The sequence below is a fragment of the Oncorhynchus mykiss genome, chromosome 8 (genome assembly GCF_057628025.1).
Source record: "Oncorhynchus mykiss isolate SJ-2025 chromosome 8, ASM5762802v1, whole genome shotgun sequence".
Taxonomy (NCBI): domain Eukaryota; kingdom Metazoa; phylum Chordata; class Actinopteri; order Salmoniformes; family Salmonidae; genus Oncorhynchus; species Oncorhynchus mykiss.
The window spans coordinates 6,376,238-6,395,995 of NC_143029.1; the positions used below are offsets into that span (position 1 = coordinate 6,376,238).

Consider the following 19,758-nt stretch of genomic DNA (forward strand, 5'->3'; position numbering starts at 1 on the left):
AGAAGTCATGGATTACAGGCAACATCCACACTGAGCTAAAGGTTAAAGCTGCCGCTTTCAAGGAGCGGGAATCTAACCCAGAAGCTTATAAGAAATCCCGCCACGCCCTCCGACGAACCCTTAAACAGTCGAAGAGTCTATACAGAACTAAGATTGAATCATACTACACCGGCTCCGACGCTCGTCGGATGTGGCAGGGCTTGCAAACTATTACGGACTACAAAGGGAAGCACAGCCGAGAGCTGACCAGTGACTCGATCCTACCAGACAAGCTAAAATACGCAACACTGAAGCATGCAATGAGAGCATCAGCTGTTCCGTGTGACTGTGTGATCACTCTCTCCGTAGCTGATGTGAGTAAGACCTTTAAACAGGTCAACATTCACAAGGCCGCAGGGACAGACAGATTACCAGGATGTGTACTACGAGCATGTGCTGATCAACTGGCAAGTGACTTCACTGACATTTTCAACCTGTCCCTGTCTGAGTCTGTAATACCAACATTTTTCAAGCAGACCACCATATTCCCTGTACCCAAGAACACCAAGGTAACCTGCCTAAATGACTACCGACCCATAGCACTCACGTCTGTAGCCATGAAGTGCTTTGAAAGGCTGGTCATGGCTCACATCAACACCATTATCCCAAAAACCCTAGACTCACTCCAATTTGCATACCGCCCCAATAGATCCACAGATGATGCAATCTCTATCGCACTCCACACTGCCCTTTCCCACCTGGACAAAAGGAACACCTATGTGAGAATGCTGTTCATTGACTACAGCTCAGCGTTCAACACCATAGTACGCTCAAAGCTCATCACAAAGCTAAGGTACCTGGCAGTGTGGTGCCAGGATAACAACCTCTCCCTCAACGTGAACAAGACAAAGGATATGACTACAAGGAAAGGAGGGCCGAGCACACCCTCATTCGACGGGGCTGTAGTGGAGCAGGTTGAGAGCTTCAAGTTCCTTGGTGCCCACATCACCAACGAACTATCATGTTTCAAACACACCAAGACAGTTATGAAGAGGACACAACAATGCCTCAAGAGACTAGAAATATTTGACAGCTTAACAGCCAGTTTCTACCCCCCCCCCCCCCCCCCCCCAAGCCAGAAGACTCCTGAACAGCTAATCAAATGGCCACCCAGACTATTTGCATTGAACCCCTCTCCCCTCCCCGCTCACCCCCATTTTTACGCTGCTGCTAATTATCTATGCATAATCACTTTACTCACATGAATACATTACCTTGATTACCTCGACTAACCTGTGCCCACGCACATTGACTCTGTACCGGTACTCCCTGTATAAAGCCTTTTTACTGTTATTTATTGTTGCTCTTTTTAATTAATTTATTTTATATTTTGTTGTTTTTATTTATATTTTTTACTTCTGTTTATTTTTAGTAAATACTTTAAACACTTATTTTTCTTAACTGCAATGTTGATTTAAAGGCAATCAGCATTTCTCTGTAAGGTATTCGGCGCATGTGACAAATAACACACAATAACATAACAACAATAACATCAAACATGGTTTGATTTGCCAAACGACTGAGAAAGAAAAACAATTTTTTCAAGTTTTAAGAAAAGAAAATCATCTCCTTTTTTGTTTTTATTTGAAATGACATCCCGGAATATTTACATGTTGTCATCTCACAAGACGCACAGTAGGTGGGGCATCCCAACCTTAATGTAAATCCAACATAAAATGCATGTCATTTTTAAATCTTTTTTTATTATTTATTTTTTATTTTTAATATCACAATACTCAAGAGATAACATGACCACCCTGGTATTGAAGAATGCTCAGAAACATCCTGTTAAAACCTCTTAGTTACGTACACGGAAATGTTCAGCCTAATCAGTTTAAGCGTTGTTACATCGATGGAGATCATCAGCCAATAAGGTTTAGAGTGGGGGAGAAACAACAGCATCAACATTAATGGTAAACCGTATTTGACATAATTGGACAATACCTGGTTCACTAAAGAGCCACATAAAACACGTCATACAAAACACAAATCATTTATCATCAGATGTATCAGCAGTGAAGAGTTTTCCTCAAAAAAATAAAATAAACAAACAATAATATGGTGTCCATATTAGGACATCTTCAGTCTCATGTGGAGTTGAATGTCCTAATATGGACACTGAAAAAAAAAAAAAAAAAACTACCTATACCATCTCTCAGTAGTAGAACACAGAATGGGCATCAACACTGTCACATGACCCGAGTGGCTGGATGAGTGAGGTCAAATGACCTGACCTCGATCTCATTGCAGGAAGTCGTCCTCCAATTTCCCATCCACCCGGTCAGAGGCAGCGCCAAGTATCCCCTGCAAATGACGGTGTTGGGCATCATAACATAATCTTTTATAATGTGATCTTAACGGATTCCACAGACCAGAGACAGATCTATCATAGATCCCTTCATAGATTCCACAGACCAGAGACAGATCTATCATAGATCCCTTCATAGATTCCACAGACCAGAGACAGATCTATCATAGATCCCTTCATAGATTCCACAGACCAGAGACAGATCTATCATAGATCCCTTTCCTGCAGTCAAATGACCTAGTGGCCTCATGGATGGAATGTTATGAATATTTATCATAAATTAGTAAATAATTAACGTTATTTAAAGAAACCTCGACGAAAATACGTTTTTTCCACATCGAACAGTTTTGCAAAATTTCAGTCTTCTGGGATGTGTATTGTATGAAGTGTATTATTGGGATGCAAACTCAAAATGTAATACATTTCAACTCTATATATCTGACATGGTTCAGGCGTCTTCTTTTGTTAAGCCCATAACCATGTGTGTGAGGTGTTTTACTTTAGTTTCAAAGTAGATTTGTTTAAAGACAAACCAAGAAACACTCTGTGTGACCCTGATTTTAGCCACACTGCAGTAAAAATCAATGGCACTGCAACAGTTGGGGCCAAACAGTTGCCATGGGAACGCACTGTAAAAGGGGTGGGGGAGGTTGAAAGGTCAAAGGTCATGTAATTGTAGGAGCAACTAGGTGTAAAATAGTGAGTTCAGTTCATTTAGGTAGTGAATGAGGCGATTGTTAACGGCTCAGAACAACAAAAGTTTCCAGGAAATCAATTAAAACATGGTGGGCTGTTACCAGAGGATGTGTGTGTGTGTGTGTGTGTGTGTGTGTGTGTGTGTGCGTGCGTGCATGGCCTCAGTGTCTAGTCTAATGAAGAAGAAGTCCCTCTGTGTGTCTATTGATAATGGTCAGACGTAATTAGCCTGTTGGCGAGACAATGCCCATAGCAGTTGGAAAAGACCTTTCAGACAACCTATCTGCCGACTGCAGACAGAAGTGGATTCGCATGTCTGCGGGTCACAATGTAGACATGTAAATACAACTGGAGACAACAATGTTATTGTTGACACTGGAGCACTACCGTAGCTAGCAAAATAGTGATTGCTAACTAACGGTAAACAATTTTAGTTTGACTGAGAGGGGGAAACGATTCACTTACAGTATTTACCGTTAATTAGCCAGCTCAAATCTCCAATGCTAGCAAGCGCGACGGTGTCTCCGAAACGTCAAGCTGTCTCCACAATGTTGACTTTTGAACGTTATATGATGTCTCCACTTTCCGAGCGTATAGCCTTCTGGCTACTGCTGCTGAGATCTAATGGGAGCCATTATAGCAACACACTTCCCAGCCTTTTTCCCTCAGGAGCCAAATCCACACGGTTCAGTCTTTATTAGTGATGCTGAAATAGTTTTTTTTCCCTTTTTAATATCTCCTATGGCATATGGGAGGGAGGAGGCTGTATTTTTTTTTACAGTGTTGAGATTCAATGCTTCACTGTTCGCACTCTGCCTGGGTCCTGGAAAGGCATTTATTGAATACCTGTACTTTACTGTATCACAACCACTGAGTTAGAACTCAGAGACCAGAGAGTTGAGTTTACACTGGTCCCAGAGACCAGAGAGTTGAGTTTACACTGGTCCCAGAGACCAGAGAGTTGAGTTTACACTGGTCCCAGAGACCAGAGAGTTGAGTTGATGATGATAGATTAGTAGACATTAGTACTAGAGGATGATTTATCCTGTCCTCATTGAACTGGCGTACTGATATTGATGTAGCTTTAAGGAGGAAAACTTAACTTCAGAACTATGCACAATAGGTATCTCTCCCTAGTAACCCCCCAGTTCACCTGCAGAGAGCAGGAAGTTCGCTTTTTGTTCCACTTGAATTCATATCATTTAATTCATGCCATCGCAGCTGGTTCAGCTAAGGAATACACAAAACAAATCCGTCTTTGATGAGATCTGTCAATGTTTGGATGCTGCTTTTTCCTTGTTGTCATTATCCTTTTTTCTTCAATGAAAAGACAAACTGCAATTAAACACTTCTGAGTTTGTTGACAATAGTCTCCTTATTGAAGATGAAAACACGCCATTGGCCAGACAGAAACGTTACAGTTCTGAAATGCAGAAAGCATTAGGGGTCTGTTATATGACACCACCATCACTATGTCTCCCTCTCTCTGTCTGTCTCTGTCTCTCTCTCTCTCTGTCTGTCTCTGTCTCTCTCTGTCTCTCTCTCTCTCTCTCTCCATGTTGACAGAGAACCACCCAGCAGTAGGCCTTAGAACCAGGCCCATTGAAGAAGCATTTGATGGTAAATTAACAGAGACAGTCAGTTAGTAGCAGGGGATCCAGATAGTCAAAATGTTCAATCCTGGTTCAGATGGCATACAGATAGAGAATTCAAGGACGTTTTTATAGTCCTCTCAGTGAGACCTCCAGACACTGCGGTCCCTTGAAGTTCCTCCGTCTGTTAAAGTCTCCGTAATTGCAAACCGTGTTTTTTTTGCTGTCTGATCCCTCACCCACCCATCTCGTTTTCTGTAATGGTCTATAGAATGTTGAAGTAACAAAGCTAAGTTTAAACACCCTACAGGGGGGAGGGGGAACAGAACATGACAGCACAACTCAAACTGTGTTCCTCTTTACCTCACTTCAGATAACTTTTCCCAGAGAAAACAGTGTCTGTGTTCTCTCTGTCCTAGTTTCCCCTGCTCTTCTCCTCCTCCTCCTCCTCATCTCCCCTTCATGCCTAGCTCCTCTTTGTTCCTTCATCTAATCTTTGCTGCCTGTAGGGAGGCTGAAGGGAGGAGGATAGAGAGATGAAGGGATGAGGGGGAAAGAGAGAGGAACGGATTCCATGTCAGCAGTGCTGTTATGTTACGGGAGGAGGGCAGTTCAAACCATTCCCTGGTATTAGCAGTGTCCACTGAGAAGGGGTGGTTCCTCACTTCTCTCCTGTTGTTCACCTGGTAGTCTGAGAGAAGGCTGGACAGAGAGAGGGATGGTGGAAGAAAAAATAATGATGCCCCCTTCACCTTTCCCTGGCAGTAGCAGTGTCCATTACCGGTTCCCCCCGGCGCTGCTATATGTGACCTGGCTTGGAGAGGTAGGCGATGAGGGCCACCACCACCCCCACGTAGACGCCTGTCCCAATGGTGATGGAGAGGGCCGCCAGGAACAAAGCCCTTCGGGATGCGATGCTCGCCAGCGGGAAGTCCCCCTTCGCCACCGCCTTGCTGGTCTGGTGGAAGGGAAGAGATAAGAAATAAAGGAAGGAAGGAAAGCGGGGGAGGTTGAGCGGGAGGAAGGGAGGCAGGGAAGGAATGAGAGAGAGAGAGAGAGAGAAACGACAGAGGAAGGGAGGGAGGGAGGAAAGCGGGGGAGGTTGAGCGGGAGGAAGGGAGGCAGGGAAGGTATAAGAGAGAGAGAGAGAAACGACGGAGGGAGGGAGGGAGGGAGGGAGGGAGGGAGGGAGGGAGGGAGGGAGGGAGGGAGGGAGGGAGGGAAGGAAGGAAGGAAGGAAGGAAAGCGGGGGAGGTTGAGCGGGAGGAAGGGAGGCAGGGAAGGAATGAGAGAGAGAGAGAGAGAGAGAAAAGACAGAGGAAGGGAGGGAGGGAGGAAAGCGGGGGAGGTTGAGCGGGAGGAAGGGAGGCAGGGAAGGTATAAGAGAGAGAGAGAGAGAGAGAGAAACGACAGAGGGAGGGAGGGAGGGAGGGAGGGAAGGAAGGAAAGCGGGGGAGGTTGAGCGGGAGGAAGGAAGGCAGGGAAGGAAGGAATGAGAGAGAGAGAGAGAGAGAGAAAAACAACAGAGGGAGGGAGGGAGGGAAGGAAGGAAGGAAAGCGGGGGAGGTAGAGCGGGAGGAAGGAAGGCAGGGAAGGAATGAGAGAGAGAGAGAAACAACGGAGGGAGGGAGGGAGGGAGGGAAGGAAGGCAGGAAAGAAGGAAGGCAGGAAGGAAGACTGATGTGACATCATTGCTAATATGGCTAAAATGTGATATCTAGGTAGCTAACCAACAACTGTAACTATGTATTTGAGAGACAAGTGTTTATGTTTTTTTTTTTTTTTATATAAACATTGGAGACTGAATACAGTTTACATGTGATCAACAACCTAAGACAACCTAGTCTATTTTGCCCCATAGTTGTGCATGCATTGATTTTGTCGCTAAACAACCAAACCGTCTTTTGTAACCTACTAAATAGATGTATTGCCGTATGTGATCCCGTAGGCAGCACGGTTTATAATGCACATTTAAAAGGTCGAACAGACAATTGATCTTTGACATTAATAAGCATGTTATATTTTATTATTGGCCCAGAAAATGTTTCAGAACACGGTCTTTTACAGCATAAATTACTGCAAAAAGATTCAAATATTTTTGCAAACATTCGATTGTCATTGCTCTTTCTTTTAGAAACTACCGTGGCTTAATTCCAATAGTACCAAATTGTACGACGCTATTGTGACCATAAAAGAGGAATGGAGGGTGTTTTCAAGGCAGAGTTATGACGCTCGTTCACGCACAGTTTTACACAGTTTTACCACGGGTCTGACTAATAACGAGGAAACATGGGTATGTGTGGCGTGCAACAAGTTTATAAATCTCTATATTTTTATACGGACGTATTATTTTCAGAAATACGCACACGCCAGACATTGATAATGAAATGAACAGAATGGTTACAAAGTGAGGCCCATTAAAGCCTGTCAGATAAATACACACTTTGGTACAATTAAAGAGGAATTGTTAACCATGAGGTGACAGTGGGTTTAACCATGAGGTGACAGTGGGTTTAACCATGAGGTGACAGTGGGTTTAACCATGAGGTGACAGTGGGTTTAACCATGAGGTGACAGTGGGTTTAACCATGAGGTGACAGTGGGTTTAACCATGAGGTGACAGTGGGTTTAACCATGAGGTGACAGTGGGTTTAACCATGAGGTAACAGTGGGTTTAACAGTGGGTTTAACCATGAGGTGACAGTGGGTTTAACCATGAGGTGACAGTGGGTTTAAACATGAGGTGACAGTGGGTTTAACCATGAGGTGACAGTGGGTTTAACAGTGGGTTTAACCATGAGGTAACAGTGGGTTTAACAGTGGGTTTAACCATGCGGTGACAGTGGGTTTAACCATGAGGTGACAGTGGGTTTAACTATGAGGTGACAGTGGGTTTAACAGTGGGTTTAACCATGAGGTGACAGTGGGTTTAACCATGAGGTGACAGTGGGTTTAACCATGAGGTGACAGTGGGTTTAACCATGAGGTAACAGTGGGTTTAACCATGAGGTGACAGTGGGTTTAACCATGAGGTGACAGTGGGTTTAACCATGAGGTGACAGTGGGTTTAATCATGAGGTCACGGTGGGTTTAACCATGAGGTAACAGTGGGTCACGGTGGGTTTAACCATGAGGTAACAGTGGGTCACGGTGGGTTTAACCATGAGGTAACAGTGGGTTTAACCATGAGGTAACAGTGGGTTTAACCATGAGGTGACAGTGGGTTTAACCATGAGGTGACAGTGGGTTTAACCATGAGGTGACAGTGGGTTTAACCATGAGGTGACAGTGGGTTTAACCATGAGGTGACAGTGGGTTTAACCATGAGGTGACAGTGGGTTTAACCATGAGGTGACAGTGGGTTTAACCATGAGGTGACAGTGGGTCACGGTGGGTTTAACCATGAGGTAACAGTGGGTTTAACCATGAGGTAACAGTGGGTTTAACCATGAGGTGACAGTGGGTTTAACCATGAGGTGACAGTGGGTTTAACCATGAGGTGACAGTGGGTTTAACCATGAGGTGACAGTGGGTTTAACCATGAGGTGACAGTGGGTTTAACCATGAGGTGACAGTGGGTTTAACCATGAGGTAACGGTGGGTCACAGTGGGTTTAACCATGAGGTAACAGTGGGTGACGGTGGGTTTAACCATGAGGTAACAGTGGGTCGCGGTGGGTTTAACCATGAGGTAACAGTGGGTTTAACCATGAGGTAACGGTGGGTCACAGTGGGTTTAACCATGAGGTAACGGTGGGTCACGGTGGGTTTAACCATGAGGTAACGGTGGGTTTAACCATGAGGTAACAGTGGGTTTAACATTGGGTTTAACCATGAGGTGACAGTGGGTTTAACCATGAGGTGACAGTGGGTTTAACCATGAGGTGACAGTGGGTTTAACCATGAGGTAACAGTGGGTTTAACCATGAAGTGACAGTGGGTTTAACCATGAGGTGACAGTGGGTCACGGTGGGTTTAACCATGAGGTAACAGTGGGCTTAACCATGAGGTGACAGTGGGTCACGGTGGGTTTAACTATGAGGTAACAGTGGGTCACGGTGGGTTTAACCATGAGGTAACGGTGGGTCACGGTGGGTTTAACCATGAGGTAAGAGTGGGTCACGGTGGGTTTAACCATGAGGTAACAGTGGGTCACGGTCGGTTTAACCATGAGGTAACGGTGGGTCACGGTGGGTTTAACCATGAGGTAACGGTGGGTCACGGTGGGTTTAACCATGAGGTAACGGTGGGTCACGGTGGGTTTAACCATGAGGTAACGGTGGGTTTAACCATGAGGTGACAGTGGGTTTAACCATGAGGTGACAGTGGGTTTAACCATGAGGTGACAGTGGGTTTAACCATGAGGTGACAGTGGGTTTAACCATGAGGTAACAGTGAGTTTAACAGTGGGTTTAACCATGAGGTAACAGTGGGTTTAACCATGAGGTAACGGTGGGTCACAGTGGGTTTAACCATGAGGTAACAGTGGGTGACGGTGGGTTTAACCATGAGGTAACAGTGGGTCGCGGTGGGTTTAACCATGAGGTAACAGTGGGTTTAACCATGAGGTAACGGTGGGTCACAGTGGGTTTAACCATGAGGTAACGGTGGGTCACGGTGGGTTTAACCATGAGGTAACGGTGGGTTTAACCATGAGGTAACAGTGGGTTTAACATTGGGTTTAACCATGAGGTGACAGTGGGTTTAACCATGAGGTGACAGTGGGTTTAACCATGAGGTGACAGTGGGTTTAACCATGAGGTAACAGTGGGTTTAACCATGAAGTGACAGTGGGTTTAACCATGAGGTGACAGTGGGTCACGGTGGGTTTAACCATGAGGTAACAGTGGGCTTAACAATGAGGTGACAGTGGGTCACGGTGGGTTTAACTATGAGGTAACAGTGGGTCACGGTGGGTTTAACCATGAGGTAACGGTGGGTCACGGTGGGTTTAACCATGAGGTAAGAGTGGGTCACGGTGGGTTTAACCATGAGGTAACAGTGGGTCACGGTCGGTTTAACCATGAGGTAACGGTGGGTCACGGTGGGTTTAACCATGAGGTAACGGTGGGTCACGGTGGGTTTAACCATGAGGTAACGGTGGGTCACGGTGGGTTTAACCATGAGGTAACGGTGGGTCACGGTGGGTTTAACTATGAGGTAACAGTGGGTCACGGTGGGTTTAACCATGAGGTAACGGTGGGTCACGGTGGGTTTAACCATGAGGTAACAGTGGGTCACGGTGGGTTTAACCATGAGGTAACAGTGGGTCACGGTGGGTTTAACCATGAGGTAAGAGTGGGTCACGGTGGGTTTAACCATGAGGTAACAGTGGGTCACGGTGGGTTTAACTATGAGGTAACAGTGGGTCACGGTGGGTTTAACTATGAGGTAACAGTGGGTCACGGTGGGTTTAAACATGAGGTAACGGTGGGTCACGGTGGGTTTAACCATGAGGTAACAGTGGGTCACGGTGGGTTTAACCATGAGGTAACGGTGGGTCACGGTGGGTTTAACCATGAGGTAACGGTGGGTCACGGTGGGTTTAACCATGAGGTAACGGTGGGTTTAACCATGAGGTAACGGTGGGTTTAACCATGAGGTAACCGTGGTTCACGGTCCAGCTACGAGGCTAAATGTTGTATTCATGAAAACGCCGAGGTCTTAAAACCTTGTCCTGTCAATCTCATGCACTGTAGCTACATTGCTGTTAAAGCCAAGAACTACAATAAGAATGACTTATTTATTTTTTTATTTTTTTTGTGTGCAAAGATATTCTGTCAATCTCCTTTCGCATGGTAATGTAGAGTAGACATATTGTGCCCCCCCAAAAAGGTTTCCTGTTAATGATCAGCATCGCAGCTAGCAGCTCTGTTTTCTGTCTAATGGTTCACAAAGCCGGCTCTAGCCTGGACTCGGCTGCTTCAGAAAAACACAGAGGGAGACGACTGCAGTGAAACGGGCGTCTGCTGCATAACAAACACACAGATGGAGCCTTTTCAACATATTAACTAATTATTTTTCTCCCCCCCACCCCCATTTATTATTATTTTTGTTTCATGTATGCAGACAAGTTTTCAGGAGACAGCACTTAAAAAAATACAAAATAAAGCAGACTTGCTATACAGCAAAGCAACAGCCGGGAACCGAATCAAACAAACAGAAAAATATATTCAAGACAACCATTAGTTTCCATGCCAACAAAGTGAGTATTGAAACAATGGCACCATTACTGTGGCCTTATGGGAAATTAGCTTCGGAAACCATGTCTTAATAAAGAGGAGAAAAATACAGTTGTTCATATTGTGACCCTGCTTTTAGGGTCTTATGGGGAGGGAACGAGTCAAACACTTCAGACCCTGTTATTTCGTCTATTTAATAAAGCCGTCTATTAAACAGCCTGTAATTGATTAATCAATCCGTAGCTTGGCTTCAGATGAATAATAATGTCATAGCGTAGGGCTGGTCTCCCTGTGGACAGATTTACAGGGCTGAGTGTCAGCCTTAGAGGGAATGGAGTGAATGGACGGAGTGTGTGTGTGTGTGTGTGTGTGTGTTTGTACATTATGTATTAGAGTGCGTGTGTTTGTATATCTGTGTCCTTGTGTGTGACTAGTGAATATGAGTGTCTCTGTGAGTAACGCTGCAATTTTTCTCCATTGTCCTTGAATCCCCTTGAGATGTAAATGGTTGAAGCCTTACAGCTTTATCTCTACAACCTTGACTGAATTATTGAAATGTGGCGTTACAGTCAGAGACAGACAGAGAGACAGACAGAGAGACAGACAGAGAGACAGACAGAGAGACAGACAGAGAGACAGACAGAGAGACAGAGAGATAGAGAGACAGACAGAGAGAAAGAGCGAGATAGCATCTGGGTGCTTACTGACTTGGACAGTGGTGGAAACATTTTAAAATCCCTCCCTCCCACCCTTATCTCCCTCCCTTATCTCCCTCCCTCATTCCGTACAAACACTTGCTCTTACAAAACACCCACAACAACATAATCTGTCCTAATCTTATGAAGTCACAAAAATCCATTAACTGTAATTTGATAGATTATTATGACTTGTGGGATTATTTAGACCTTGCTTTTATTATGATTCAGAGTTTATTAGCGAGAAACTCTTTAGGTATCTTATTTGCATTTTCAAAACATAAATGACTGCCTCTAAACTTGGCAGCACAGATGGTTAATTCAGAGGCTGTGTATTATAAAGCTGAAAGCAGCATTTGTCACTATCTATCCAAACAAAGCACAAGCGCCTATTAGGGTTAATTATTGAAGGTAATTTACTTCCCTATCTAAAGCTCAGAGCTGCTTCTCTCTCCCCGGATACTCATGCTATTCACTGCTGTTATCAGCCTCAATATTTGTGGAGAGTGGTGACTCATAACGACCCACAGCGACTCATAACGACGCATAACGACTCATAATGACCCACAGCGACTCATAACGACTCATAATGACCCACAGCGACTCATAACGACCCACAACGACTCACAACAACCCAAAACGACCCATAACGACCCACAATGACTCACAACAACCCATAACGACCCACAACAACCCATAACAACCCACAACGACTCATAACGACCCACAACGACTCATAACGACCCAGAAACAACTCATAATGACCCACAACGACTCATAACAACTCATAGTGTAAAATAACAACTCATAGTGTAAAATAACAACTCATAGTGTAAAATAACAACTCATAGTGTAAAATAACAAATCATAGTGTAAAATAACAAATCATAGTGTAAAATAACAAATCATAGTGTAAAATAACAACTCATAGTGTAAAATAACAACTCATAGTGTAAAATAACAAATCATAGTGTAAAATAGCAACTTTAAAGTTTGTGAGATTAGGAAGAAAATAGTAGATTATTAGACAAGATGTAGCTGGCTGGGCTTCAGGCTGAGGGGGGGAAACATTGGCATAGATGGGATTTTCTCTCTCATTGAGCAGACTACTACTACTGCTACATCATTACAGAAATATACTATAGATTCTAACCCTTAGACTGGACTCCTGAGAGAGAGAGTTACTAAAGTCAAGTTTGTGTCTTACTACTGTTTCTCTGTGTGTTAGAGATGTCCACTTCTACTACCAGACACACTCTGGCCCTTCCTGGGAGGCCCAGCTCTCTGTCACAGCTCTCTGTCTTGTAGTTCTTTAACATTCATCCTCCAGTCCTCTGACAGTCTTGTAGTTCTTTAACATCAACCATCCAGTCCTCTGACAGTCTTGTAGTTCTAAAACATCAAACCTCCAGTCCTCTGAGTCTTGTAGTTCTTTAACATCAACCCTCCAGTCCTCTGACAGTCTTGTAGTTCTATAACATCAAACCTCCAGTCCTCTGAGTCTTGTAGTTCTTTAACATCAAACCTCCAGTCCTCTGACAGTCTTGTAGTTCTTTAACATCAACCCTCCAGTCCTCTGAGTCTTGTAGTTCTTTAACATCAAACCTCCAGTCCTCTGACAGTCTTGTAGTTCTTTAACATCAACCCTCCAGTCCTCTGACAGTCTTGTAGTTCTTTAACATCAAACCTCCAGTCCTCTGACAGTCTTGTAGTTCTATAACATCAAACCTCCAGTCCTCTGAGTCTTGTAGTTCTTTAACATCAACCCTCCAGTCCTCTGACAGTCTTGTAGTTCTTTAACATTCATCCTCCAGTCCTCTGACAGTCTTGTAGTTCTATAACATCAAACCTCCAGTCCTCTGACAGTCTTGTAGTTCTTTAACATCAACCCTCCAGTCCTCTGACAGTCTTGTAGTTCTTTAACAACAACCCTCCAGTCCTCTGACAGTCTTGTAGTTCTGTAACATCAACCCACCAGTCCTCTGACAGTCTTGTAGTTCTATAACATCATGCCTCCAGTCCTCTGACAGTCTTGTAGTTCTTTAACATTCATCCTCTGGTGCTATGGCCCTTTAAAATTCATCCTCCAGCGCTGTGGCTGTTACTGTAATTGATGTTAATTGTTTTCCAAACCCTCTGGATCCTTATTCCTCCCAACCGCCTGCTGGGAAATCACATTGAGTCCATTAATCAATGTATTTCATCCTCTATATCGCCAGGGTTGTTGTATAGTGGCCTCTACAGTGCCTTGCGAAAGTATTCGGCCCCCTTGAACTTTGCGACCTTTTGCCACATTTCAGGCTTCAAACATAAAGATGTAAAACTGTATTTTTTTGTGAAGAATCAACAACAAATGGGACATAATCATGAAGTGGAACGACATTTATTGGATATTTCAAACTTTTTTAACAAATCAAAAACTGAAAATTTGGGCGTGCAAAATTATTCAGCCCCTTTACTTTCAGTGCAGCAAACTCTCTACAGAAGTTCAGTGAGGATCTCTGAATGATCCAATGTTGACCTAAATGACTAATGATGATAAATACAATCCACCTGTGTGTAATCAAGTCTCCGTATAAATGCACCTGCACTGTGATAGTCTCAGAGGTCCGTTAAAAGCGCAGAGAGCATCATGAAGAACAAGGAACACACCAGGCAGGTCCGAGATACTGTTGTGAAGAAGTTTAAAGCCGGATTTGGATACAAAAAGATTTCCCAAGCCTTAAACATCCCAAGGAGCACAGTGCAAGCGATAATATTGAAATGGAAGGAGTATCAGACCACTGCAAATCTACCAAGACCTGGCCGTCCATCTAAACTTTCAGCTCATACAAGGAGACGACTGATCAGAGATGCAGCCAAGAGGCCCATGATCACTCTGGATGAACTGCAGAGATCTACAGCTGAGGTGGGAGACTCTGTCCATAGGACAACAATCAGTCGTATATTGCACAAATCTGGCCTTTATGGAAGAGTGGCAAGAAGAAAGCCATTTCTTAAAGATATCCATAAAAAGCGTATTTTAAAGTTTGCCACAAGCCACCTGGGAGACACACCAAACATGTGGAAGAAGGTGCTCTGGTCAGATGAAACCAAAATTGAACTTTTTGGCAACAATGCAAAACGTTATGTTTGGCGTAAAAGCAACACAGCTGAACACACCATCCCCACTGTCAAACATGATGGTGGCAGCATCATGGTTTGGGCCTGCTTTTCTTCAGCAGGGACAGGGAAGATGGTTAAAATTGATGAGAAGATGGATGGAGCCAAATACAGGACCATTCTGGAAGAAAACCTGATGGAGTCTGCAAAAGACCTGAGACTGGGACGGAGATTTGTCTTCCAACAAGACAATGATCCAAAACATAAAGCAAAATCTACAATGGAATGGTTCAAAAATAAACATATCCAGGTGTTAGAAGTCCAGACCTGAATCCAATCGAGAATCTGTGGAAAGAACTGAAAACTGCTGTTCACAAATGTCTCCATCCAACCTCACTGAACTCGAGCTGTTTTGCAAGGAGGAATGGGAAAACAATTCAGTCTCTCGATGTGCAAAACTGATAGACACATACCCCAAGCGACTTACAGCTTTAATCGCAGCAAAAGGTGGCGCTACAAAGTATTAACTTAAGGGGGCTGAATAATTTTGCACGCCCAATTGTTCAGTTTTTGATTTGTTAAAAAAGTTTGAAATATCCAATAAATGTCGTTCCACTTCATGATTGTGTCCCACTTGTTGTTGATTCTTCACAAAAAAATACAGTTTTATATCTTTATGTTTGAAGCCTGAAATGTGGCAAAAGGTCGCAAAGTTCAAGGGGGCCGAATACTTTCACAAGGCACTGTATATCTATACGCACATACACATACTGTCACGCCCTGACCATAGAGAGCCCTTGTTTCTCTATGGTGTATTAGGTCAGGGCGTGACTAGGGGGTATTCTAGTTTATAATTTCTATGTTGTGTTCATGTTTATATTTACTATGTTGGTGTTTTGTATGATTCCCAATTAGAGGCAGCTGGTAATTGTTATTAAATATGTGGAACTCAACATCCGCTGCGCATTGGTCCCGTTCTTACGACAGCCGTGACACACACAAACTCCTAGGAAATGTTTTTTAATTGACACCAGCTGTCTCCAATCAATCAACCCATGTTTGGTTGTGTGTGTGTTTGGTGTAGGGGATCACCTTAAACCTGTCACATGCATCCCAGTTGAAACAGTTTGAACATATTTTATGATAACATTTTGGGAAGTTTAGGTTTGTTTTTCGGCAAGATTATTTTGGGGGCTCAAGAATTTGAGAATTCAAAGTCTCTTTATTTTCAAATCAAATTGCATTTGTCACATGTGCCGAATACAACAGGTGTTACAGTGAAATGCTTACTTACAAGCAATGCTGTTAAGAAAAATACCTAAGAAAATTCAAAATAAAAGTAACAAATAATTCATGGGCAGTAGTAAAATTACAACAGCGAGGATATAGACAGGGGGTACCGGTAAAGAGTCAATGTGCGGGGGCACCGGTTAGTCGAAGTAATTGAGGTAATATGTACATGTAGAGTTATTAAAGTGACTATGTATAGATGATAACAACAGAGAGTAGCAGCGGTGTAAAAAGAGGGGGGGGCAATACAAATAGTCTGGGTAGCCATTTGATTAGCTGTTTAGGAGTCTTATGGCTTGGGGGTAGAAGCTGGTAAGAAGCCTCTTGGTCCTAGACTTGGCACTCCAGTACCGCTTGCAGTGTGGTAGCAGAGAGACCAGTCTATGACTAGGGTGGCTGGAGTCTTTGACAATTTCTAGGGCCTTCCTCTGACACCGCCTGGTATAGAGGTCCTGGATGGCAGGAAGCTTGGCCCCAGGGATGTACTGGTCCGTACGCACTACCCTCATGAGTGTTTTGCGGTCGGAGACCGACCATTTGCCAGAGGAGGGGACTGAGGGAAGGAGGAGGGGACTGAACACGCACCCCTGAGGGGCTCCAGTGTTGAGGATCAGCGTGGCGGATGTGTTGTTACCTACCCTTACCACCTGGGGGCGGCCCTCACGAAGTCCAAGATCCATTTGCAGAGGGAGGTGTTTAGTCCCAGGATCCTTAGCTTAGTGTTGATCTTTGAGAGGACTATGGTGTTGAACGCTGATCTGTAGTCAACGATCAACGGCATTCTCACATAGGTGTTCCTTTTGTCCAGGTGTGAAAGGTCAGTATGGAGTGCAGTAGAGATTGCATCAGCTGTGGATTTGTTGGGGAGATATGCAAATTGGAGTGGGTCTAGGGTTTCTGGGATAATGTTGTTGATGTGAACCATGACCAGCCTTTCAAAGCACTTCATGGCTACACACGTGAGTGCTGCAAGTCGGTAGTCATTCAGGTTATCTTATTGTTCCTGGGCACAGGGACTATGGTGGTCTGCTTGAAACATGTTGGTACCACAGACTCAGTCAGTGAGAGGTTGAAAATGTCAGTGAGGACACTTGCCAGTTGGTTAGCACATGCTCTTAGTACACGTCCTGGTAATCTGCCCTGTGGAATTATGAATGTTGACATGTTTAAAGTTCTTACATCAGCTAAGGAGAGCGTGATCACACAGTCGTCCGGAACAGCTGACCCTCTCATGCATGTTTCAGTGTTCCTTGCCTCGAAGCGAGCATATACAGTTGAAGTTGGACGTTTACATACACCTTAGCCAAATAGATCTAAACTCAGTTTTTCACAATTCCTGACATTTAATCCAAGTTAAAATTCCCTGTCTTAGGTCAGTTAGGATCACCATTTTATTTAAGAATGTGAAATGTCAGAATAATAGTTGAGAAAATGATTTATTTCAGCTTTTATTTATTTCATCACATTCCCAGTGGGTCAGAAGTTTACATGCACTCAAATTAGTATATGATTAGTATTTGATACCATTGCCTTTAAATTGTTTAACTTGGGTCAAATGTTTCGGGTAGCCTTCCACAAGCTTTACAAAATAATTTGGGTGAATTTTGGCCCATTCCTCCTGACAGAGCTGGTGCAACTGAGTCAGGTTTGTAGGCTTCCTTGCTCGCGCACACTTTTTTAAAAAGTCTGTCCACAAGTTTTCTACAGGATTGAGGTCAGGTTTTTTTTGATTGCCACTCCAATAAATGGACATTGTTGTCCTTAAGCCATTTTGACACAACTTTGGAAGTACGTTTGGGGTCATTGTCCATCTGGAAGACCCATTTGCGACAAACTTAGATGAAAGATAAACTCTGTTTTGAAATAGTGTGGTCTACAGCTTATCATGAGATACTCTACCTCAGGCGAGCAAAACCTAGAGACTTCCTTAGATATCGCATACCAGCTGCTGTTTACAAATATACATAGACCGTCACCCCTTGTCTTACCAGAGGCTGCTGTTCTATCCTGCTGATACAGGGTTTAATAACCCGCCAGCTGTAAGTTATTAATGTCGTCGTTCAGCCACGACTCAGTGAAACACAAGATATTACAGTTTTTAATGTCCGGTTGGTAGGATATACGTGCTTGTAGTTTGTTCACTTTATTATCCAGCGATTGCCACCGGTACTATTGACCAACGTACAAAGGCAGATTAGCCACTCGTCACTGGATCCTTACATACATATCTGTCTTTTTCTCCTGCGATGATGAGGGTCTTGTCAGGTGTCTGGAGTAAATCCCTCTTGTCTGACTCATTAAATAAAAAATATTTGTCCAGTTCATGGTGGGTAATCACTGTTCTGATGTCCATAAGCTCTTTTCGGGTGTTAGAGAATGTAGCAGCAACATCATCTACAAAATAAGGGTCTCTCACTTTTACGGTGAGAGTGGGAACTACTGTATGGATGCTAACATTGCTGCGCTTCTCGCATGTCAAGCCCCATATTTGGGGACTCTATTTGACTTGTCTGGTATACGAACGGTAGCCCCTATCTGCAAAAGCATGGTGTCTGCTGAAAGCTAAGTATCTTATAGCTATTGATCTGTGCCTTAAAATCGCCAATGTGAATTATTACCCTAAAAAGGCACATGTATAAGTGCAGGCCGAGCCGATGATCTAATTTCAAGATGGCTGCTGCCTACATTCCGGTTAGCGTTGTGAAGCATAAACAAAATAAAAATGGAATACGTTGATTCGCACCCGAAAGGCGTGACTCCACAGACCATGAGGATGTCTTATTTGTCTGGCGGTGACCTACCGTTATTGGTCACCAGCCAGCCCAGAGAGCCAAAATGTTTATTTTACACACGTTTTCACCAACCAGCAAACATCTTAGATGGTAAAGCTTCCATTTGGTCTGTTTGAGCTATAGCTACATAGGGGGATAATAAACAAATCCTTAGGTTGGTAGGAACACATGTTTACTCCATGTGTAACTCTGTGTTGTCTGTTCACACTGCTATGCTTTATCTTGGCCAGGTCGCAGTTGCAAATGAGAACTTGTTCTCAACTAGCCTACCTGGTTAAATAAAGGTGAAAAAAAAATAAAAAATACTAGGCTACACTGTCGCCTCTACGCTCTAACCACTAGGCTACGCTGTCGCCTCTACGCTCTAACAACTAGGCTACGCTGTCGCCTCTATGCTCTAACCACTAGGCTACGCTGTCGCCTTTACGCTCTAACCACTAGGCTACGCTGTCGCCTCTACACTCTAACCACTAGGCTACGCTGTCGCCTCTACGCTCTAACCACTAGGCTACCTACCACATATGTATCAACTGGAAATGGAAATGACCTCATTACCGTTACCTACATTTCTTACGCCATTTCTGAAATGTCTGTGCATGTTAAATAAATAATTATAAACTTTTAGAAACTGTTTCTCGTTATAAATCAGACCTGTCGTAAAACTCACCTGTCCTTGTCCTTATCTCCACCCCCCTCCAGACGTCGCCCATCTTTCCCAACTTATCCCCTGTGTATTTATACCTGGGTTTTCTGTCTGTCTGTTGCCAGTTCGTCTTGTTTGTCAAGTCTACCAGCGTTTTGTCTCAGCTCCTGTTTTTCCCCAGTCTCTCTTTTTCTCGTCCTCCTGGTTTTTGACCGTTGCCTGTCCTGACCCTGTACCCGCCCACCTGACCTCTCTGCCTGACCCTGAGCCTGCCTGCCGTCCTGTACCTTGACCTCTACTCTGGATTACCGACCTCTGCCTGACCTGACTCTGAGCCTGCCTGCCTTCCTGTACCTTGACCTCTACTCTGGATTACTGACCTCTTCCTGACCTGACCCTGAGTCTGCCTGCTGTCCTGAA

General features: G+C 44.0%; 1 protein-coding gene across 1 annotated transcript in view; it reads right to left on the reverse strand.

Moving 5' to 3' along the window:
• Positions 1-1,735: 1,735 nt before the first annotated feature.
• LOC110529295 (synapse differentiation-inducing gene protein 1-like) overlaps positions 1,736-19,758 on the reverse strand; it is a 104,248-nt gene continuing 86,225 nt past the window's right edge. Inside the window, exon 4 of the mRNA XM_021611414.3 lies at positions 1,736-5,593. Within this exon, the coding sequence (XP_021467089.2) occupies positions 5,435-5,593 (159 nt within the window). The 3' untranslated portion in view covers positions 1,736-5,434. The remainder of the gene's footprint in view (positions 5,594-19,758) is intronic.